The sequence below is a fragment of the Bombus bifarius genome, unplaced genomic scaffold (genome assembly GCF_011952205.1).
Source record: "Bombus bifarius isolate JDL3187 unplaced genomic scaffold, Bbif_JDL3187 scf7180000008161, whole genome shotgun sequence".
In the NCBI taxonomy this organism is placed as follows: Eukaryota; Metazoa; Arthropoda; class Insecta; order Hymenoptera; family Apidae; genus Bombus; species Bombus bifarius.
In genome coordinates this window covers 725595-751308 of record NW_022884483.1, presented here as the reverse complement: position 1 = coordinate 751308, position 25714 = coordinate 725595, and the positions used below count along the sequence as shown (strand labels likewise).

General features: G+C 34.9%; 1 protein-coding gene across 3 annotated transcripts in view; it reads right to left on the bottom strand.

Annotated features, from left to right (window-relative positions):
* Positions 1-6185: 6185 nt before the first annotated feature.
* The window catches only part of LOC117208713 (prolyl 4-hydroxylase subunit alpha-1), a 225314-nt gene continuing 205785 nt past the window's right edge, over positions 6186-25714 (bottom strand). For 2 of the 3 annotated variants that reach the window (XM_033450001.1, XM_033450002.1), the window contains 8 exons: positions 19261-19583; positions 12675-12842; positions 10868-11040; positions 10186-10452; positions 9801-10025; positions 9640-9705; positions 9337-9502; positions 8507-8601 (listed from right to left, as the gene is read on the bottom strand). In XM_033450001.1, coding sequence (XP_033305892.1) covers positions 8507-8601; positions 9337-9502; positions 9640-9705; positions 9801-10025; positions 10186-10452; positions 10868-11040; positions 12675-12842; positions 19261-19583 — 1483 coding nt within the window. Of the gene's footprint in view, positions 8602-9336; positions 9503-9639; positions 9706-9800; positions 10026-10185; positions 10453-10867; positions 11041-12674; positions 12843-19260; positions 19584-25714 lie in introns of all 3 variants that reach the window. The other variant, XM_033449999.1, reaches the window with a different exon arrangement.

The window sequence follows — 25714 nt, the reverse complement described above, 5'->3', positions numbered from 1 at the left end:
CGTCTGGTATCTAAGGATTGCACATTGCATTCTATTTTAGAGTTCTGCAGAACAAACGACTTACGATTAATATTAGATTGCAGAGTTTTATGCATTCGTAGGAAATTTGAAGGTGGAAAGGTACAGGGTAGGATATATATAATATAGAAAAATGTATAAGATAGAGTAACATTTAGTAGGTAACATAATTTCTTACTTGGGTTCCATGTTTTTAATTGTACTCATAAGAATATGAATTTGTATAAATATTCGCAGTGTAATGATATTTCATTGAAGGAGCTCGGAAAGATGGTGCAATTGATAGAATTTTTTAGTTGAGAAAATTTGTGAGTAAAGTTAAACTTTAATGGTAGAATTGCCAAGGTGATCAGAATAACCAATTCATAATCTTAACAAAAATTTTATAGATCTATAACGAGATTGAGGGAAACTTGAAGGATGTTGGTTTTGGTTTGAACAGATGTGGAGAAGCTAGTTCACGTAAATATTCTATATTTAGAATTTCATTTTTCTGGATTTATTTATGATGATGTTCTCTTTAAACAAGTTTTATAGTTTGTATTTCCTTTGAGGTTGTTGAAGAGTGAACTTTAATCAATCTGCTGTAAATAGTTTTCAGTCTGTGATATTATTATAGTCTTGTGAAACTTCAGGATGTCTTGTTCAATTGGAAATCGTATTTCTATATAACTTAAGAGAACGTCAGATTTATGTGAAAGTCAATAAAGTGGATGAGACACTGGAGGTGAGTAATCTTGAAAGGGATAATTAATGTATAATATATAGCAAGACGATTAAATTCGACAGATTCCCGAGAGATCAAAAGTTTATATTTCTTAGAATTTATCCATTAAATTCCTTGACATTTTCATTTAGCCAGAATATCAAAGGAAGTTCTAAAAATTAATTTCATATCATTTCCTTCTTGCACCTAGATTCTACAATTTCTTCAAAATTTGGAAAAGTCGAAGTATTTATTACAAAATAATTGCCTCAATGAAAAAAATTAAAAGTATTTATAGCATCGTGATAAATAATCTTTTAAGCTATTTTCAGACGTTTTAATCACGATACATTTTTGCATTTCTTTTTCCAGTAAACAGTAATACTTCGAATTACAGAATTCACACAATTGCATAATTCTCCAAATTACACGTTTCCTTAATTCACACAGTTTTTCCATGACATTTTATTCGCAAATACGATGAAATACTTCTCCAAATCAAATACACCTAACAATTCTCTCGCTTCATGAAGTCGTATTTCTCAGTATCACGTTATCCAAGTATCAAACGCGAAACCGTATTAATGTATTTTCCATAAAGCTGTTTCCTCTTCCGCCGTTCTCTCGTTAAACGATAGCAGGAACAATGAACGGATCGTTCCTCCGTGTTCCTCCGCCCATTAACCCGAAATATTGAGCAGCGTTTTCGACGGCGTGCCACGATGCAATTGGAGAAGGTGGAGGCCCTTCAGGCAACCATTATCACGGATGCACTCGCCTCAGTTCGATCCCTTAATACGGGGTGAGCATTGGTCTGCGTTTGTCAGATAACGCGAGACTCCCAGCTTTTCGAACCTAGCTTTAAACTTTGACCTACCGGATCGAAACGAGATCAAGTTCAGCGTCAGCTTGCACCGATGAATCGATCACCGTGTTGCTTGACATGTACAGGTTTTGTTGATGATTAAAGGTCGATTAAAAGGATTATATTTCAATTTGAAATGACTGGGCTTGGTAGAAAATATATTTTATCGTGCTTTCCCCTGTAGCTTTCTAATATATCGCGTAATATAAGTATAACATTTTAATTATAAAATTAATACATTTTTATCCAAGAAATGTGCGACTATTATTCTTTTGTCACGTTAAGTCTTTTATATGATTATCGTACATTTATGTATTGAAAAATACGGAAGAAAGACGGACCAATTGGGCCCTGGTATACAGAAATGTGAAATTACAGAAGCAATGTATGAAATTATATTTAACGAACGTATTTAAGAGCGGAACATGTGAATGTGATTAGTGTGAATTGATTTGGCAGTTGAGAAACAGCTCGTGTACAATAATATTCATTGAAACAAAAGTAGTATTGAATGTCGAGACTTCGCCATAAGTTTCTAATAAAGAATATTATGAAGATATTTGATGTCTGATTCTATAGAGTAATATATGTATATGATAATAATATCTGTAAGGTTCGAAAGAATTTGCGGGAAAATTTAAATATAGAAACTTTAGAAACGCAGCTGGTGTTTACAGGTAGTATACTTGTTCTCCGTAATTATATTAGCGAAAATTATGCCGGAATCGCAAACGAATAATTAAAAATTTAATAAGTAACTCCCAGGTCGCATCTGACCCCATTTACAATGTATCTTCCATCCCATTTACTTCGACGAACTCTATGCATCACTAACTATATAACGGTGTTTAAATCTTCAGAGTGGAATTTCCATAAAACGATGTTGTTCCAAATGCTATTTTGAACAAGTTTGAGTACCGAGGCTCAAAGTGTTAGCGAGCCGAAGAACGATTGTTTACGGCATACAAATATTTATAGTTCGAAAGTTTAATATAACTTAACGTTTGGCAATTTCTTTATTAATTTTGTTTTTGGTTTTATTTTTTGAGAATTTAATCCTGCTGATTATTCATTATAAGAAAAGTCATTTTCAACCTAATCATACTTTTCTTACATTAAAAAATATCTAAATTCCAGTAAAATACAGAACAATTGTTATTACTATGTGTGATTTCTTCCTTCAACTGTATGTTAAAGATTTTCTTAGAATTTTGAATCTTTTGTATTTTCTATAATAAATCTATCCATCTATCTATCATTTACTATCAGTTAGCAACTGAAATTTAATCTAGGCAGAGTAAATAACTGTTTAAACCAAATTTGTCACAAAAGAACGAACCATTTAATTGAATCCAAATTCCTTGGGCAGTTTATAAGAATTATAAATAATAATTAACAATTATATTCTCTCTATATCAAAAGGTATCAAACATATTTAAAAGATAAAAAAGAGATTAGTGTTCGAAATCCTAGTTACATACATGTTACGAAAGCTAGTTAGTTTCAGGAATCCAGCTTTGTTCTACGCCCACATTGGTCAATTATACTGAGAATTAACGCGTATATTTGATATCAAATAAGCTGAAAATGTTTCATAACATCGATCGCGTAACCTGTTACGCAATACACTTTTCATTTGATATTTAATATCGCACATTCATAAAAATAATTATTTTTTTTCGAGATAAAACCTTTATCCATTTTCGTCGTCGCTGCCTTTCCAGGAACGGAGATGCCCATGATGGTAGGCATAAACTTCCAGCATAAAGTTTTCATAAAGAAACGTCTACTTTATAGAAGTTTTTATTCGATGCTCTTGATCGAGTCGACTCGAACGTGTGTTGCAATTTTAGCTCGCACAAGTCGAGAATGGGAGAAAAAAGGTAGGGTGGAAAAAGAATGCTCGAAGAAACGCGTTGGCGGATGTAAATAAAAGAGGCGCAGTAAGAAAGCGAATAGGTAAGTTTGAAACTCGGGAAATTTCTTACGGAGTGTAGGAAATGTAATCGTGTGGCACAATGGTTTGCAAGTTTCGTCCAACACTTGCAGTTATTGCAAGATGAAAAAACATTTTCTTAACTTTCTGTAACTGAATTTCCTTATGGTTATAAAAATAAAATTGCAGTTTGTTACGACCTGGTTGGGAAGAGTAAGAATTTGGGGAATATTTGAGAATAGGAAACACAAGGTGATTCAATTGCAACACATGATTTCTTTGACAAATAGTCCTCTTGACTAGTAGAATGCGATGCAAACAAGAAAATTTAGTTTGACTGTCTGGGTCAAGATTAATTTTTCTTCGTATAACCTAATCATTAAACATCTGCGATATTGGTAACATGTTGCACGTTATACAATAGGACATAAAAAGGATAACTCAGAGTTACGTAATTTCTACTTAAATTCGGCAACATTATAGGGATTTAATTCAAAAAAGAAATAAGTGAAACTATAATATGTAATTCTTTTAGTTCGCAATTACTGTCGGCTACCAACTTACATCTGATATAATAAAGTATGGATATCTTCTAATAAGAATTTCTTTTAATCTCTCCATTCAAACATCTTTTTTCATTTGGCCGCAGATTAATCAGAAAAAGAAACCCCAATCGAAGCCCCTGTGGCAACTTGAAAAGATGGATAAGGGGCGATACGGGGCAAAGGCTAGAGAAGCAAGAAGCATCGGGACAGGAAAGAGCGGTAGCTGGTCTGATAAAGCGAGGAACGGCGTGGAGATAAAGGGAGGACAGCGTAGGAGGGCAAGAAAATATAGATTGCTCGAGAACGACGAAGTTAGTGTCCATTGGAGGGAAAGAGACACATATACATCGGATCGATGCAGAGCACTATTCCGTGGGTGTCGAGTTTCGTCTCTCTCCAACCGATAGGATTCGGCCCAGTAGGAGAAAGAGGGACATTGGCTTACACCATCGTTCATAAGTATTCCCACACTTACAAACTAATTTAAATATACGTATATAATGTATAGTATAAAATGTTTCTCGAATGAACCTTTTCAGTCTAATTTTAGCCTTTGATCGTATCTCACACAACCATATTATACAGTTGTTTGATGTTAGTAAAAATAATGTTAACATTAATCGGAATAAAGAAAAAAAAGACGTGATTGAAGGATAAAAGCTGGCCCTGCAAAGACATATGAGTTAAGTAACTTTAACGTTTACGATCAACGTTAGGCTCTTGAAATGATTTAAATATGTACGTGCTTTTAATCAAGTTCTAAAAGTTTATATAGATTTTATCAAGAGTCGACTATCTATTATGGATAAACAAGGAACTTGAATGATGCAGGTATATTCCATGTTTCTGTCTAGAAGCATTTGGTCCTAGTTTTATGGTAAGATTGACGTAGAAACTTATCGATAGAGAATCGTTCTTTCGTTGTAACGTTGAAAATATAATAAAAATATTAAACAAGGTTGAATTGCGTTAACTGTCGGAATACTTATACAGGGTAGTGTGGTAGTGTACGTAACACGATTTCGGTGGGAAATTGCGATCTACATATGAATTAGAATACTATGGCGGATGGACTGAAAAGGATGACCTCGCGAGTCTACCAATAGATGACGGAGATCACCGATTAGGAACGCCATTTATCCCGTCATTTCCTTTAGAAAGTGGCGTCAATTTCGCGAACAATCGGCCGTGATCGTGCCACCGGATAGTGAATGTCAGAGTTCGCGTTGTGAATTTACCGATCAACTAAACACCGAACGACCTAAATGAGCAAGAGCACTCTCGCGCTCGATTCGGCAACGAGCGTTTCCGGTTGACGAGCGGCGCACTGGATAACTGGTCGAAATAACGAGATCTTGTTCTTACTTACGTCGTGCTCGGAAAAGGGATAAAGGTTGATAAGGGAAAAGATTGTTATATGAGATTAAAAATCTTGGTGATAATATTATGGACTTGTTTTGTGAGTATGGATACAGATTTGTGATTTATTGAGATTTTCGCCAAATGAAAGTGTATTGTTATATTCCGAGATTAGTGCATATGAAATGCTTTTTTCAAATGAAACTTTACCTACATGTAGTTTATTCAAAATTTCGCATTTTCGATCCAAGTAACTTCTATATTATTCAATACAGTCATTCAATAACTATTTAACTTCACTATCCCAGTTTTGTAAGAAATACCAGCTTTAGGTTCTAAAGATTCTAAGGATGGACTTGTTATATTTTACATTTTTTATAGTTTATATTATGGGCTTGTTATAGTTCATTCATTTATAGGTTCTTTTAATTGATAATTGATGGTAAGATATAATATGATTTGTATGTATATTGTAGATTTTAAGAAATTATATGTACTGTTTGATAAGAAAATAAGGTTTTTATATGATACTATACTTTAATATAAACCATTAATTAAAATAAAATATGTATTGTTAGTAAAAGATATATATATCCTACAGGGAAAATTTACATATATGTAAATATCCTGCACAATTTTTATGTAAGCAATGTAACTTAATTATGAAATGAAATTATGAAACGTAAAATCAGAAAATTATTTAGTTATTGAAATCTTATATATCGGGGATTTAGAGTAATCATTCAGTATCACGAATTCGGGGTTTGCGAATGTTTATTGCGTGACATAATTTTATAGCTTATCATTAGAATGAAGTAACGAACGTTATAAACGAACTTACAAACTGTATACGTTACTTAGGAAATACAGTGATTGCGTTACACTGTATATAATCGTTATATGAAATGAGCTGCATCAGCTCGTTCGATCTAACAATATATACTAAGTGCGATAACAATGAATCGTAACAACTTCGCTTGATCCAAACGTAAATCGATGGTGTTATTTCAATCCGAAAATCGACATCGAAACAATTCATTTAAAACGGATTATTTACATGGTATAATAACTCACGTGTTCATAATTTACGTCAATATTCCTTTCTTCCTAACCAATGATGAATGTGCTGCGGTTGCATCGAATTCCACTCCCTATCTTCTTATTTGGTAATTTCACAATGCACTAATCAATAATAAAGTAAAATAATAAAATAACTGATGCTAATATTATTACATACAATAATAATTTTACGCAATAACAATTTTACACTGCGACGAGGATCGTAGTTCGAATTACTTTGAGATATTTCAAACATTGAACCAATCGCGCATCAAGCTCCAGCGAATGTATTAATCTGGTTGGCTCATAGCTATTGCAGGTAATGAACAGACCAATCAGCATTCGTATTCTGTCAGCTATGTTATCTAGCTTGCTTCTACACGAAATATCCTTGTTATTACAGTTTGAATTTTCGCCGCGCTGTGTCTAAACTTTCGTGCTGCGTAAAATTAAGAAATCGGCGAAAATTTATATTTGCAAACATTAGTTCCATATACAATGTCTGTATATAACATTATTAGTGATTCTACGTGAAGAATGATTCTTTCTTTTCAAATATTCATTAAATTTCCATAAGACGAATGTTCAATAGTGATCATGGCGCATTTTTTGCATACAGATTTCGATTTCAAAATTTCTTTTGTGTTAGAGTTACAAAACGTTAAAATATATAGGTTTAAGTTAAGAAAAAAGTGCGCAAGAGATTAATTGTCGACGGTTTTGTTCGTATAAATCGGGAATTTTGTGTTGTCTATATAATGTTATACGTGAAATAATTCCAATGGTTCGCCTGCGCATTTACGAGTGATTATTGTGTAAAAAATTGAAAATTAATGCTAAATCGAAGAACTTAATGTTAGATTTTACACGGACAAGGATTATGATCGCAGATGACAGGAGAGATGTAGAAGACGGTGGTTGTATGCAAGGTAAGATACGGTTCGATTACTTAATTTATAGACATGTCTATTATACTTTGATAATTTCGATAAATTACGTTTCGTTCGACGATGCCGTACACCAAAGGTCGCGGAATAACGTCTTAATTGTTAAGGTCGATATCACGGTATAAACATATCTCTCCAGATATGTTTCTCCGTCGATAAACTAATATTCTTTCTTCATTTGTCATTTTCTCTTTCTTCTTTTATTCTCATCATTCTCTTTTTTTTACAAGTGATTCGTATACAAGACGAATGGATCTAAGAAATTGTCGACGTGTTTCTCGATTATATTACTACTATTTACAAGAAAGACCCAATTAAGAGGGTGAAACGTGTTGTAGAAGGAACGATGCGATTAAAGATTTCATTAGAATACTCTGATGAACACAGGAATACTCGATTCCACATTTTACATTCTTACACTTTAGTTATATTAATAAATGCGACGAGAATGTTTCGAAGTCTTGTGCTCTGTACACACAATATATATTCTTCTGTACATGATCACAAGAATCCTTATTTCTTCTTTTCTTTAAGGGAAAAACCTGATAACTGGCTCAAACGTGCAACTCGTTATTGCTTGTTATTCTAATGTACTCTATCGCCTAAATGCTGCATGTTTCTGTAAAAATTCTAGGGTCTAGAGATAAAATATTAATTCTAGATTGCAACGAACGAATTTTTTGCTTGGAAAAAAATTTTCTGGTTATTTTAATCTGTACAATGTTTTAATATTTCTAATAAGACTGATAAAAAAAAAAACAGAGATATCTTCTTAGTTACTTTAAATGTAAGTCATTTAACGCTGACAGTTTCCTTGTTGAGATTCTAATCGTTTAAAAGCATGTTTTGTCTTTTGTCTTTGAAAAAAAGAACGTCGTTCATATTTAGCAGATTAATTTCGCGACAAATAAAACAATGTCTTTTGTTTTTGTTCAATATTAAACACACTGTTTACGACACAGATGTTCTTCAAGTCCTTTGCATTTGAGCGGTCAATTGGAGATTTAGACACGTGTCTATTTTTCTTTTTGTTCATTTTCAATAGTGGTGATCCAGAGTTAGGTTGATGATTCAGTGCCTAACATCAGCTTCATCGGCTGTTTGGTTTTCAAGGGTGCATGGCCTCAGGAATTCTTGACCTCTTTCGTGAAGCCATTTGTTTGCCACTAAAAATATTATATTGGTAACATTATTTAATTTGTGGGATTTTAACACGTTCATGATTTTGTCATTCACTTAATTAAGAGTTATATAAAATATACTTTCAAGATTTGACAATTTAAATAATCTTAGATCGAATAAGATAGAATATTCTGTATGCAATTTTTGAAGTATCATATTGACATAAATAGAGTGCAGGTACATACTGTGAAAACAATTGAAGAAATGAAATACAATTGAAGATTTGTTTCACCAACAAATATTATACTTTGGACATTTTATATATTTCTTTACATTACATGTATTCTGTACATTTTTACATCTTTAAATTTCCTATGAAGATATAAAAATCCACAGTCTATCGATAAAACTATAAGATGCGTATATAGATAAAATGTTTAAATGATTTAAAGAACTAAAAACGTGTCAATTATTGTCAAACTATTGGAAAGATAGTTTAAAATTTGTGGTAAATAGATATAACTTCTTACAGATTCAGCTATCTGAAAATTGCTTCTATTTGTTATGTTTACTATATTCTGTCTAAAAGCAGCAAATGTATATATCACTGACTTTTGTATCAGAATATTGTATCTTACTGTATATTGTATTAAATCAAAGAGTTACATATTCACATATTTACAACTATTCAAAGTTACAAAACAACTTGTTTCACACTTTCTTGCTGTTACTGATTTTCTCTATAGTTGAACAGTAATTAGCATTGATACTTCACATACCCCATTTAGAACCAGTAAGAACAGGGCAAGCAGCATGTCTTGTTTTGAAATCTCCCTCGCCGTTTGGTTTAAGATTATACCAGAAGGCTGCACTGCCTTTTTTTGGCCATAGGGAGATGTTGATTGCTGTAAAAACTGTACCACCACCTTGCTCCACATCGCTCATCTGAAATAGTTAATAATAAATTAGTATATTAGTATATTTTATTATATTCTAAAAATGTATTATTATTGGTATATTAGAACAAGGCTTATTTCATACAATTAAAACATCTGATAGTATGTGAGAAATGAAATACGTACGTAATATAAAACTGTAGCAATGCGATTTCCTGTTCCCAGACTTTTGAACGCATTTGTTTCCTCTTTCTAAATACAAGTAATTTAAATTAGAATTGGTTATTTTCCGTGGTCGCTAATTCAGTTTATTAAATAAATTATATTAGCTTAAAGTTTCTACTCACTCGCGCAAAATCAAAGTGTGGTTCGTAGTGGCCACCGATACCGTAATTAACCACTTGCAATTCCTCTGCCGTGTCGACAGTCATACTCGTCATATGCTCGACGCGTCTGCTGACAGCAGCCACATGTTCATGTTCATGCTCCTGAAGCCATGCACTTTTACTAATCCTATAATTCGCTATCTCTAAGGCACCAGTTTTATAGTTCTGCACCGTAGCACGTTTGAACTGTAATGTAAAATAAAAAGACAAATGAACATTATACGTCCTCTGTAAAAAGATTTATAACACAATATAGCATTGATCGATGAAAAATCTAAGATATCCTCAGATCACATTTTTAGAAAAATTCACAGGGGTTCACAATGTTTGTTATACTATACGTTACCCTAGGTTGCGCCATTCTTTTAATCGTCTCGATTTCCTCATCGTATATCACGTTATGATAGACGACTATCCTCGGGTCCAGATAGGCCTCCTCTTCCTTGAATGGCGCAATTTTCAAAAACGGAATTCCGCGATCGACGTAACGACACACGAGGTTCTTCTGTATTTCCGGAGGGATCGACACCTCTCCACGGCATAGCATTTCGTAGCGTTCCCTTTCTGTCATTTCTTCCCAGGTTTTCATTTTTTCCTCCGCGACTGTGAAATGCTGGAATGTAGGAACGAGCAATTATATTTCACATTTGTAATAGGCATAAGTATACGCATAATTAGAAATGTGACATAGCATAGCTGACTAGAAATATCGATTATTGAAATAAATTGAAAATAATCTGATGGTAGTTCTTGAATATGATTTTGTTATACACGGTGTTTTATGTGAGTATCCTAAATATCTTCACTGCGATTAAACATCTAAACATCATTTCATTTACTATCAATTTATTTTTACATTCCTCCCTTAAGTTTTATCATTTTCTCTCAACATGTCTTCTTATCAATAGACATAAAACAGAAGTACTATAGAAATCATCACGGGCAGAACTGTTACAACGAAATTGTCCTAAATAGAATATACTCTGAAGTTCTAATCTATTGTAATTCATACAGTGTCATTATCTTACCTGAGCAGGGACGGCAGTGTCATCTTGGCCATCCTCGCCACGTTTCTTCTTCGACTGGTTAGCTTTGCTCTGGATTTCCTTTTGATAGTAAGCTCGATTGCCCAGAGCACGTTCGTGAGTAGGCACCAACTCCAGGAGCTCGTTCGTCATACTTAAAGCTCGTGCCACGTTTCCTACGCACAGTGAACTCATAATAATGATTCGTAAATAAAATTGTACGCTGTGTATTGGTAATATATATATTCGTTCCGCTTCTCCGTTTATAGAGAAAATATAAAAACAGAATAGCGAATAACGTAGATGGATAAAAAGATGTAAAAGTTTTTAACTATACCTATGTTATAAAGCTTATGTGTGCACGTAAAAATATAAATTAAAATTAAATATGTACTACTTCAGAATCAAGTAAAACTCTTATCGTCATCTATGATTAACTGAGTGTTAAATTCTTCCGTAAGGCCGACGTTAAGTTAATTCAACGATTTCACGGTAGAAAGGGTTAATGTCGGCATTTCAAATACCTGGCATGATACATCCGACGAAGTTTTAACGAAGCTTTAAACAAACTAACCGGCTGAAAGTTGGCCATTCACGATGGAAAATTTTAACGTCAATTAAATTCCTCCTCAGGCTTCTTTCAAATACCTTTTTCCGCGGTCGCTGTTTGAAATTGATTTCACGGGCATTAAATTCACCCTGGGAACTTCGAACGCAAACGAGCACGCTTATTGACACGGGCTTATTGGCCTCTTCGTTCCTTCGTTACAGACCCTTCCCGATATTTCAAACAACTGTGATAATTCCACGGTTCGTTTAACTCTGTCGTTGGAATTTTTAATTTTTAAGTTTCAATTCTGAAATTATTTGATTAGTCGAATGTTATGTAAATTCCATCGTAGCGTGACACGAACGAAATTGCGTTGCAAAATATATTATTAAAAATTCGTAGGGATGAAAACGTAATTAGATAAAAAATAACAAAATGATAAAAGAATAGACTAATAAAAAATATATAATTAAATCATTTGATCTCTTTCTCTTTATTTAAGATTCATAGTTACATTGATTACTATAGTCATGAGCGACTTGACACAATTACATTTATCATCTAATTTTCCTTCATTATTATTGCATGTTATTCTTGGTAGTTTTTAATGTTAGGTTTTGAAATGCGATTCGAATCTATAAGTTGAACAAAATTATACGAATAAACCGGCGGACGGTTTGCAAAGTTTGTAACTGTGGAATAATGTGGCGGATACACGTGTAATTTAGTTCCTAATTTATAACGCGCGACTTTTATGAGGTCACAACAATTTTTCTCTCAGTTTCCTGCTCGCAAATCTTTCGTCACGCGTGGACTGAAAACCGCGAGTAATTGTTGCTTTAATTTGTTTGATGAATAATAAAATAAGCATGCCATTCTTCAAATGTTGTTTCAAGCCGGCTATGCAATTTTTTCTTTCGTTGCGTAATACTAATTATATTATTACGAAGATTAAAAATGTGAAATTATGACAAAATTTCTCTGACGTATCTTTCGCTAAAGTTTAACGTTAGAACTACTACAGTAATTAACACGATCAATTCATAATTTTTCGCAGGAATTTTACGATAAATTTTTGGAACCATTTTTCTGAAAAATATATTGATTGGGAATTTACTTTTCTCCTTGCATTATGTATTTTTTCATGTATCTTTAATTTCATCTCTTTGGTACAAGAAATATACTTTAGTTGTTGGTAGTTGTAGTTGTAATCATGATTAATAACTACGATAATGAAGTTGTTTTTGTTGGTGTACATACCTTGCATGTAAGTTGAGAATGCCAAATATTCTAATATGTCTGGTTTCGAAGTTGTGGTAGCGTTTTGTTCCTCTTGAAGACGATTCATGGCTTCTTGCATCCAAAGTACGGTGTGATAGTAATCACGATTGTGATAAGATTGTCTCCCAAGTTCGAAACAGTCGCTGGCTGCAAGAAGGGAAAAGGATTAAAACAAATTAATTAATTTATTAAACTTCCCTCTTTGAATCTTAACACTTTTTATGTTTGAAACAATGAAGATCTTGAAGAAAGAATATTTCATTTTTTCTGTTCTGACGATTGAAAAATTATTGTCAAAGAAGAAGAGAAATCTCTACTAACCTATGAAACAGTATAAACTTCTCTTAAAGTAATAAAAGGTAAAAGTAAAACCCTTAAAGAATGAAACTTTTTATACAGAGTGTCTCAGATTTTTCTCTACAAACTTTGCCAATCTTTTATAGTTAAAAATAAAATTAATATGCTCTGTAACAAAATTGTTAAATTCCGTAAATGCTTTGTTAAAAACTTGTAAGCGAAATATATTATTGCTCTTAAAACTTCAACCTGGAACAGCAGTTCTTTATATTTTATTTATTACAGATTCTTTTAAATAGTTTTTTTGTTGTCGCGGACCCCTAAGACGTAGTTGAAAATTTAAATCCCTGATGTACTTCAAATATGTATATTTAAAACACTCATCAATTGTTCATCGATAATCTTCAAATTTGAAGGGACGAGATTTAATATAAATAAATAAATACATTCCTATTAAAGATTTTTTATTGCAATAATAAAATAATAATTTATGTATGTGAGCGTCACACTGTGAAGAATTCGCTGTCTCCGGAGTGTCACAAATTAACCAGTTAGCTGTTGCGATCTATTTGAAAAGTGTGCACCTAAAATGTGTCGCAAAAAGTAAGCAACGACGAGTATACTCGTCAAGCACAGCGTATGTGTGGCTGTTACAATATAGAATGAAGTTGTAATGAAATGACTGTTTTATTTTTTAATTTTATTACTAGCAGAGCTCGTCGTAACACAAAATATTGCCATTTCTTCATGACGAGTATACTCGTCAAAAACAAATAACTGGTTAAGAGATGCTAACCTAGAATAAAATCCATATTGAACCAATATCGCGGTTGTGTATATCGATCCGTTGTATATATTTAATATAACTTTTTAAAATAAAGTGTTTACGGTTTTTCGTCACACGACATTTTAGCTTCACTTTCAAATGTATATAAAATTTTCTTCTATCCGTATGAAAAATTTGTATGAAAAAACTCGGGACGCCGTCTGTACGACCAAAAATATATTCGTTCCTCGTCCATCTACGTTTTTCAATTTCACCGTCGCGGAAAATTCACGAGGTCGACAGAATTTCCAAGTGGCACTGTTCCAAAAAACAAAACACCGGCGAACGAAGAAAGAGAATTTATTTCCACGATTTCGACTTATTTCTACTGCAGATCCAGAATCATTCCGTTTTCTGATTGTCTTGAGGACTCTAAAGCCCAACCCTGTATAATTCATGACTCTATTATCATAATTACATTCGTAATAACAGCGCGCGATGAAAAATCTGAAAGTTAAAGCTGAAAAAAACAATCTTTCCTTTAACTTTAACATTTTTTGAATCGAACGACCTCGCGAACTTCCTTCGTCGAATTCTCTGTCGTCCCGTTTATGTATTCCAAACGGCGCCAAACAGTAAAAAAAACCACCTTTCGCCTGATTCTGTTCTTTTCTTTGCTACCTTCTCCACAAAAAACTTGCTTCGTTAATTAATTTCTCGATAGCTGGTGCAGAATGTCGCCCCTCCCGCCCCCCCAAAAAAAGAAAGAAAGAAAGAGATTATTAAACACCAGACGTCGCCAAATTTACTAAATGAGACAACCGGTAAAGACCAGAAACTGTGCATATTGTAGACTAAACGACAAATGAAATCAGGTTTGACAAAACTAAAATATTAGGTCAGAAAAGTTTCTTTCGTTTTATAAGGAAATAATGGATGCACAACATTTTCCTTTTCATGTTATTTTATCGAATTACGTATGAACCATTTTGTTCTATCAAAATAAAGATCACAACGTTCGACAGATTAGGTTTCATGTTTATGCAAAGATTCATCGTTGTAAAAGACGTGTCTGTAAAAGAGAGACACTTTTCGTAACGATTAAAAATAAAAGAATTAGGAAACGATATTCCTTTTCAAATTAGAAATGAACATTTGAATTGATGTATGGCATTGAAACCAATAACAGAAGATTAATTTGGAACAATATAGGTAGAAAAATACCGATTGATTCATATCACATTCCTAATAATAGCGTACGATTATCGCCTATGAAAAATCTGGAAGTTGAAGCTGAGAAAACGAATCTTCTTTCTAACTTTGACATTTTTCGAGTCGAACGATCTGACAAACTTTCTCCATTACGTATTCCAAACGCTGCCAAACAGCGGAAAACTCGTCCCTCTCCCTTTCTTTACCACCTTCACCGCGAAGAACTTGCTTCGTTAATTAATTTCTCGATAGTCGGTGCAGATTGCGAAGTTTCTCGCGGTTACATCGCGAATTTATCCGCGGGAAGTTCCAGTGGATTGGTAAATAAAACGGTTTATTCAGCTGGTGCAAGCTCTGTGATGAAAATAAAAGAGATACGCGGAGTTTTACGCGGCTATAACGAGGTTCGAAATGGTATCGTAAACGCGGTAGATCACGAATAGCTTTTCCTGCAATCGTTTACGCGATCGCGTAAAACAATGGAGGAGGAGAGAGATTATTCGTTTTATAATTTAATCAGAAGCCTGGAACGATTGGCGGGTGGAACGCAGAAGTCTCGCGTTGTTTCTCGCCCGTATGAGCTTTCACCGGGCTATTCGGATTAAATTTATCTTAATTTAATTTAGTCCGCTGTGTACAGCTAATTAAATGGAATTTCAATTAGCTACGAAGGCGATGAAGCTTAGATCCGCGCGATACTTGATTAAATTGAACAATATTTTAATAACGTGGCTTTGTAAGCCGTATTCCGTTGGTAATGTTGTTGCTAATTCATCGTGGTTTGTTAACAGCGGCTAATTGTGTTGGTTTAGCATCGTCTGGGTTAATAAATATTTTTGGGCCATATTTCGGATCTCGTGAAATTCGTAATGGTGTATGCGGATTCGTGAATATAATGTTGAACTTTATAGGTTCTTAAAACATTGATATTTACATACAGCGGTATAAACATTTTTGGGCGACATTTCATTGACGAGCTTTTAGTTTTAGCCCTACTGGTTCCTCTTTGTTTTCTATCTCAACGTTGCTTCAGTTTTGATAAACAAAAAGACTTTTACTGCTTTAAAAGTAGCTTTAGTATGAATCTTAAGAAACCTTTGACGATGAAAAACACAATTAAATTGAAGATAACCTACAGAACACTTTGGAGTTAATTAACTTTGCCACATTCCATGTTGTACTTTAACATAACATTAACTAATCAAACAATAAATGTATTTGTCTTCGAGAAAACTGATCTTCAACTTTAATATATTACGGCGCTCTCTCTAGCAAAACATCAGAATAATTGATAAAAAAAAGATTTTCCATATTCTTGAGAAGATTAATTTTTCCACTCACAGTTATTCTCTCCCTTCACGAAACGGTATTCTTTTACTTTCCAACTCTTTTTAACTCGCATTCTCCGAAAAAGAGAGAAGAAGGAAGAAGATTGTCGACGAAGAAAGGTAAAAAAAAAAAAAAAATATTCCAAACCTACAGGGAGTAGATCATTCCCCATTAGCCATTCAATATTCATCGAATTCCCCATGGTAGCGTTTAAATGATGCACGGAAACGATCCGTGGTTCGTGTCGGTGGAAAAATCGTTTCCCTGTCGCGGTAAAAAGCGTTAGCTTCTACCGGCCAAAAGAAAGAGTAAGGCAAAGGAAAGAAAAAAATAGAACAGGGTAGAGAAAAGGAAAAAAAGAGAGAAAAATGGCAGCGACAACAGAAACTGCGAATTATCGTGGCACCATCGAGGCGAAATCGTAGGGATGGAGCCGCTTTGGAAAAAGGGACACGGCGTTGATGAAAGAAATCGCGTAAATTATTCATGTCGGGGATCGCTAAGTACAGGTAACATCGTGCGCCAATATTCACCTCGATTCGCTACGTTTTGCTCTGCTGTCCGATCCGAATAAATAATTCACCGTGAAAAGAAGGGAGAGCAAGTTCTCCATCGCGTCCTCCTTTTTCTTTCCTCCCTTTTTCTTTCGTCCCTCTTCTGTCCGCTGGCTAATGCGATAACGAGGAGTGGTACCTCCTAATGAATCATTTACCTCGTAATGCCTAATCTTTCGTGGATTTTATTGTCGTGGAATAGACTGGTTTTTATCGGAGTGGAAGTTTTTTGATTTGTGGCGGTGGAAGTACCATCTATTAGCTTTTAATGTATTTGAATGTAATATAGCATACGTAATTCGGATAATTTAAGACAAAAACATTTCCAACGAAAGTTCGTCGGTATCGAACGTAGAACGCACTGACGTAGAAAAGACTTTTTAAAAGTAAACATTTAGTAGAGATTTTTTTCATAAAATACAGAAGTTAATTTGTACTTTTTCAGTAGCAGTATATATTTTTCCAATTCTTTTAATTCTTTCACCGTAAAATTTTGTCCAGAGATTTTGTAATAATGGGAATTATGTTTTGATCAAACACTTAAGATATATCTTTGCGAATATTTTAGTCCATTGATATTAATGATATCGATTTAGAAATAAACACTACATATTTCACGTGAGTTCTGGAAACAAAGTGTTTCTACTTACACGTTCATCCCTCTATATATCCATCTTTGAATAACTATCATCTTTAAAACGTTTCTTCTCGATATCTCAGAAATATCTTTCCTCAAAAATACCGAACACTTCAAGTTTGACGTTATCAGTTGGCCGAAAAAGCTCTCGCCTTGACGCTTCGTTTCCCAAGCTTATTTCTTTTCTATCTTTTCCTTATTATCACAACATTTTCATCGCGAAATCGTACCTTATTGTTCGAAAAATCCATTCGGACGAACGTGGGAAAAAAAACTCGATGCTTCCTCTCGGCTCAGCGGAGGAAACCATTTGCTTTCACAGAAGCGAATGGAAGATCGGTTAAAGTTTTCCCGCCTTGTATAGAATATAGGAAAAGTTTTTGAAAAAGCGGTTGCTTAGAAGCGCGATTTGAAATAAACGAGGGAACGTTTTAGCCGAGGTACGTACCAAGGGAGAGGGAATCTTCGTTTACAACGTGAAATTCCGCCGGTGAAAGCAATAAAAGTAGCGTCGTCGTGAAAACTCGGTTCGTTCCGAAGCGCGAACCTAAATTCGCGAAAAGAAAAAAGAAGAGAAATAAAAAGTACGTCGGTTGCTGGTTATTCATTAAAGTCTTGTTTCCCTGGATGTTAGCTCTCGCGAACAGAAGCTTACCGGCGAAATTAGGCCTCGCAAATGTGTTTACCTGTACGCGTGTTTTGAGAAAACACTGGACTAAGTTAACCCAGGCAACATTCTCTGAAAGCTTTATCGGCTTGCAGTATGGGAGCGATAAAAAGTTTTACGAAATATATGGCAGAACAGATGTCTCTGTATTATGAGATTCTTTGATGGCAATTAAATTTTTTTTAATATTAATACTAAGAAAATTTGACTTTGTATAATCGTAAACGCAAAGGGAAAATTCTTCGTTCGTCAAATTAAACGTTGTTCTGTGTAGAAGAAAAACTTTTAGTCCACGTAAGAGCAACAAGAAAAATTCCTTATCAGTAGGAATTCAAAAACAGAATTCTTTGCTGAAGTAAAATTAAACATAAAAGCTGTTCGTCGAAGGAAGGCCGGAAAGAGGAACTTTCTATTGACAAAAACGCGAAGAATAAAATTCACCCAAAGAATAGAATCTTCCTACTATCGATGCAAATCCAAAAATAAATTCTTTAGCGATGAAGAACCAAACATATAAGAGGTCTGAATCAAAGAAAAGTCATAAATAGCAAATCTTTGTCGAGGAAGAACGCAAAAGAGAAAGCTCTTTACGGAAGAAAAGCTGATCAACCTTGCACTTCATGGAAGAAAAGCAAAGGAAAGAACTTTTCAATGAACGGAAGCTACAAAATGAAATCAAAAGTGAAACTTTTAACGCGCTTTTTCATACGCTTTTTAAATTCAAATTACATTTCTTTGAGTTAAAATTTGAAACACAAATGACGTGGATCATCGAAGGGTGTTTGATGATAAAAACAAGATGTGACCCGTCGATGACCCATGCCGTCAGATAGAAGCGCAGATTGTGTCACTTGAGTTTGAACCTGTTAATCCAGATAATATGAAAAACCATATCTTTCTACCAACGTAACTCGAACAAGAAAATTTTCCTCCGAAGAAGAACGATAATTATAAAAGCGCTCCCTATCAACGAAAAACCAAAGAGGGTAAATCTTCATCAAAAAAGAACCAGGAAGTAAAATTCTCATCTAAGTGGTAAAATAAACATAAAATGATCAGTAAAGGCAAACGAAAAACGAAAGAAGAGGCACGTATATACGAACCACTTAATCCGGTGCTGTACTGGACCCCATTCAACACGCCCCTGGCGACCTGTGCAGTCTCCAGTTTATACGTGTCCTGTAGCCTCATCAAAGCGACAGCGGCGCCATTAAGGTCCTCGTCAGTTGGGAATTTAAGGTCGCTCCGTGAGTTGGTGATATTCGCGACAAACGACTTGCCCACGTCCTGGGTAATCAGCTCCTCGACCCGCTTCCAATCGGTGGTCAGTCTTTTCACCAGCAAATAAGCGTTGATCGGATTCGACAGGTACTGCTGAATGTTCCTTGAAGCCTCCTCGTGTTCTCTCGCGTAATCCTCCACGTTTCTGCAACAACGATCAAATATTTCACCTCGTAGAACGTTCTGTTTCATTTTCGTTGTCATACTTTGAACGAAAAGTCTCGAAACGTGAATAAATTGGTAAAAGTTTCCACGATTCTTTATACTCTATGGTATAGTCTTTGCAGTAGGTTTCTTTTAGTTTTATGGAGTTTCTTGGATTTAGTTAGGAATATAGAAGTTTGTCTTTTTTCTTCTTTTTTTTTTTTTTTGACACAGTGTAGATAGGTTTGTTAAAACTTGCTTTGATTGTTTTTTAACTTAATACGCCCTTGGTATATTTCTTTCGGATAGAGGAAAGAGCTTTGTATCTCGATAGATGTTTTCATGGTTTTCATCTGGATCTAAGTAACGAGAATTTTATACTCAGCGTGTAAAACAGATATATGAACTGCTGAAAGGTTATAATAATTAATCCTGTAAATGAAGAAGCAGAAAGAATACATGTTTACATAATTGTGTAAATTGTGGAATTTACGATTATTTGTTTCATTTTCCTATCACGAAATGAACATAATAATATGAAATTAAATAATTTGCTTCTTCGAGAATTCTGGCTCTAATCATGTATTCACATGATTATGTTATAAAGATTTCTAAAAATGGAGTCGATCGATTTGCTTTCTGGGAGACTTTGCCTTCTCTTTCAATCAATACGGTTTAAATATCCAAATCACCTTCTTATTCTTGCAAATACTTCAATTTTCAGTATTTAACTGGTCTCATCTAGTTTTCATAAGAAACAATTTCATTCGCTTCTCTACTCATACGAAATACTTGAAATCTTTTACAGTGTTCCGTAACGATGGAAGGGTAATAAAGTCAAGGTTCCGCTGCGATACTTAGTTAACGCACCCGCAACTGTACAAACGAGGAAACGCTGATTTCTGCCGGTTTCCGGTGATTACCCTTTAATGAATTTAGGAAATTCAATCTGCACCGCAAGGAATCCAGCGAAACGGCGTCGTGGACGCTTTTTAATTTAATCTCTCACAGCAAAGGGGTTGCTATGTTCCTTTATTTTTTCTCTGCTATACCAGACGCTGTTTTATCGTGATTCAGCAGATGTTTCCTGTGATTCAAGAGGTACGTTCGTCATTTTCTTTTTTTTGGAAATGGATATAACGAAGAAAACATGGAAAGATATATGGAACGGATACAAGACAGAATAAAAAGAAAAAGTACAGATACAGTAAATAAACAGCATATAAATATGATTTGCCAATCGACAAGATAAAAGGAAAGTGACATGTGTTTAAGTCTTATATATCGTACATATAATGCGTGAAAATTTCCGCTGCCAGAGGTTGAAAGTTAAAAACCTGAAACAGCAGCATTTGACGTCTAGTGGTACACAAAGCATTGTTAAGAAGATAGACTTCTAGCTTTTCCAGTAATTTAACTTCAAAACTTGAACCCGGAAAACTTGAAGTTCCCGGATTGCGGAATCCTTGAAAGCAATGATAACTTTCCTCCTCGACCATCCACCACGGAAGTTTGCGGTTAAAGAATATAGAACTTTTTCGAACTGCAATCGACTGTGAAATGTGATCAGAGTGCATTATTTTAGTCATAAGAATATCTTTGGTACCTTAAAACCCAGGAGAAGAATATTTCAAATGCTTTCGCCTGCTACTCACTATAAAATTTCATTCTATGTATCAGGTTGTCGAAAAAGTTTCTTTTGTTTCATAAGGAAATAATAGACGCACAATGTTTTTTGTTTTATATCAGTTTATTGAATTATGCACGAACATAATAATAGAAATAGAACGAAATGGACCACACCTAATTCAATAAAATAATATAAAACAGAAATTGTTGTTCATCTATTATCACCTCATGAAACGAAAGAAACTTTTTCGACAACCTAATACATACGGAAAACTTACACGACTACATTTAAATGTTTATTCTACGAACACACACCTTTCGCAGAAGATTTTATACAATGTTATAAAAAATATATATTTGAAATTGCTACGGATCTCGTACCTCGAGCCGGAAATTTAAAAATTGAACTTTAAATAGCAGATCTCAAACTCTAAATACCAAAAGACTTACGATTCTTCATATATTCTTCCATAAGTTTACAATCTCTTACAAACCTCTTTCGTATTTAGCGGTCGTCGCATTTATATCTTTTGCCTATCGTTAACTGCTCTTAAATCGATATCTCCTACAGAACCATCCAATACCATTTTACCTTCCTCTACATTTTCACCACATTCCTTCACCTCTGCTCGCCAGAAACGATGCAACAATACGGAAGGACAATTTTAGCATGTCGTACTAAACCAACAATTTGAAACACTTTCCAGAAGCCCATCGATGTATCGCCAACATAGCGACGTCCTTTTATGAAACAATTTAGCAATCCTCACCGCTTCCTGCCGTTCCATTTTCTCTCGGTCTCGCGATCGCGTTTTCCAACAAAGCCTGATGTGATCCCTGCATCCACGACCCCTTCTTCTCACCCTCGCCCACCTATCCATCCTCCTGTTTCCGGGGGTTTAAAGAGAAATACAAAGGACTTGGCAAGATGACGAGGGAATTATTCAGTCTAGTCCTGTATTTTGCCGAGCACCGTGCAATAGGCAATAACTGCCTGCCGTAGATAACGACCGAACTTTACCCTTCCTTCGTCCCTTCCACCCCTCAAGGGGACAGGGATAATTCGCGAAGACCGTTTTGGAACATGGGGAATCGACCGGGAAACCGACTATCCCGACCCGACGTAATAATACGTCGTTCGATGGGAGAGACGCGTGGCTCGCATGCAGATTCCACGGCTCTCGATTAATTCCCACACGATTCCTTTACACCCTCTTTCCTTTTTGCTTCGTCACACGGTCGTTCGAACTCATGTGCGTTCAAATGGGATTCGTTTCGTTGCTTCCTGCAGTTTCTTCAAGGATGACTTCGAACTGTGTTTAATTTCGCGTTTGAGATTTTTCGCTTACGTTGTTTAGTATGATTAATGTGAATTTCGCGGGTTTTTCAGGACGTAAATTGATTTTGATGAATTTTATGAAACGAAGGAATGTGCAGAAATAGATTAAGTATCGAAGGTTTAGGTAAAGTATAGCGAATCTGAGATTAAATATTCGTGTTCTTACGTACGATATCTAAATTTTAGCTATCTTCCTTGTATTATATTTTCATTCAAATGTATAATACATATTTCCATGCGAATATTCTTTATCTATACAAATAGTTTCGCTGCCTTTTCTTTTACAGTTTTAAATACTTATCCTCCAGAACTTTCCCATAATTACAGTACTAAACAGTCTGGCGATACAAAAATTTCGTTCCCTTTTACCTTAACGTTACAAGACATGCATTTCATCTGCGGAATATAAATTTCAAACTGAAATATGTGCGTCTAAGTTCCTAAGTGAAAACCCGAAAGCTTCGATTGATGTTTCCATCGATAACACGTGACAACATGAAGAATTCTCTTGATAACTCGAGACCGTAGAATTCAAGAGTACATGGCGTTCCAGTCGATCAATCGAGAGTAGGTGTAACGGTGGCCGATGATCGTGCACCGTGCACGAATTACGCCGAATTAAAGTCGCGATAAAGCGGTGCTGTTTCGGCCGAGTTTCCATTTCGATCGCATTTGCATGAGCGTTCCCCTCGTTATCTCGGCTGAACCGATCACGCAAATGGCTCTTCGCCGTCGTTCCGGCGTTCTCAATCTCGTCGGTTGAACGACCGGATAAAACGAGAGCCGAAAGAAAACGCGTGGAACCGCTTCCCCATCGCCGGCAGGGATCTCCGATCCGGGGAATACATTGTGCCTCTCGAAATGAAATTGTCCTATTCCTATCTTCCATCTGACTCGTTCTTCTTCCTCTGTCTTAAAGTCCGTTTTCAACGACTTTATTCTCTCACCGGGCGTACTACCCCTCCGCCGCCTAAGCTTGCAGATTCCTTTAATCGTTGCATTTTGTCTGTTCTTCTTATTTCGGTGTTGATCTTTAGCGTATTTGGATAATGGCGTTATTTTTTAACGACGATGAGATTATGTTATTGTTGTTTTATCCTCCAACTTTCGTCTCTAGAGATTTCGTTCACTAACTTCCCTAACTTTGGCTTCGCTCTTTTTAAACCTTCTTTGTTTCTATTGCAACGTATCTGTGGCTCTTTTCAGCTACACGAACGAGTATATTAAATCACAAAGTAGCGTAACCATATACGTACGTACGTGTGCAACGTTCCGTGGACAATATGGCTCCATTTTACCGGAGAAAAGGAGACAGCCACGATTTTCGTCGCGACGATTCCTACCGGAAATTGCAGGGAAGGTGAGCATGCCACTGACGCGACGACGGAAGTGTATAAAGATCATTATGATGTACGTGCTATGAATGATAGTGACGTTGCGAATGTACGCTTTTATGGGCTGTTACTCGAGTTACTGTGATTTTAACATATCTGAGGTCAATTTTAACAAGTGAGATGCCAATTTTCGTATTATTCGGAATTCGATGGAATAGTGGAATATGTAATTCATTTTGTACTTTTACATCTTAAATATGTATACAGTACAGTATCGCGGATTAAAATATTCTTAAATACGATTCCCGTATAATCTCGACGTTCGATGAAATTTTATTTTTGCAATAGAATAGCTTAGATTCGTTTTTTAATTGAATAAAATCTATTTATATATCCAGCTTTTAATAATCGTTTGACTATTGCGTCGAGGCAGATTTCTATTGTTAAATTAGTTTTAAGAAATAATTATATTCTATCGTCGTGCGGAGTTGCATGTTAGTCGATCTTAATAGTAACAGCTCGCCATTAAAATGCACAGTGAAATTTTCAATTGCCTGTAGACGCGTTAAAACCAATGAATAATTCTATCAGCCGGTGTACACGATGCAAATGGAGCGTGTCAAACATTAAAATACTGCTCGTTAGAATTCTCTCACTCGACGGGGTTTCGCAGGAAACTCGCGATTAGTTCCTAAGAAAATATTTCGTGGGAACGAAGACTCTGTTGCTTGGCGAAACCGTCCTATACATTTTAACCGAGTTAAAATAGAAAATTTGAATTGAAAAAGCAACTCCATCCTTCTTGAAATAATAAATGTAAAAATGAAGCTGAAATCCTGAACATCAGACTGCAACCGCTCAAAGAATATATTTAACCTGATACGTTTAATATCAAAATTACCCGAGTGGTAAAAATAAAGAATTTTTACAGATACTTTTAACATTATGCATCTATACATATTTCCATTTTATAGATATTTTTATACGGAAAAAACATGTCCATGATACAGGTTTGAATATATCGATCAAAAGATAATCCCTATCAAGGATCATTAACGTAATTCCGTTAGAAAATGACCCGCAACTAACAACAACGCGATATCTTTAATTTTCGCTTAATTACAGTCTCGGACATGTCGCGTGTCCAGTCGCATTTTTCATGTACATTTTAGAACGAGGTCTCTCTAAAACAAAAACCGAATGCTCTTACGTTGATAAATGAACGCGATTTTCGCATAGATGCGCAAAAAGTAGCAAATTATGTAAGTTGAGTCGCGTGTTAAGGAGTGTCCTCTTTCTTAAGAGAAAAATTGAAACAAGAAATGAAATACATTTCCGGCTACAAATTTACATGATTTTCCAACTGCTCTATGTGAAACTGATTAGATTTGAAATATGGTTATTTGGTATATTTGCCAACGAAATGGCGCATCGCGTCATGCTGCTCGCGTGTTTAAGGCGCGTTCGTGCTTTTTGAATAAAGCCTGAAGTATTATAGGTTGTATTATAGGCTAGTAGTTCATATTGCATCGCTTTCTCGATATATCAGATCGTAACGTATAGCAAACGTCAGTTTGAACGACTCGAATTAGATCCTTCACCGCGATTGCATTAGATTGTTGTATAATAAATTTCGTGTTAAGATAAACAGTCAAACTAGAAACAATCTATGTCTATATATATGTCGGAGATCAGAGGACTCCGATCGTGATTCGAATATATATATACATCACGCGCATCAGATTAAAATGAAAATATTTCATCGAAGTATATTTTTTTTTTGGTAGGTGTGGAAAATAAGTTGCAATTAGACTCGTATAATTTTTTGGT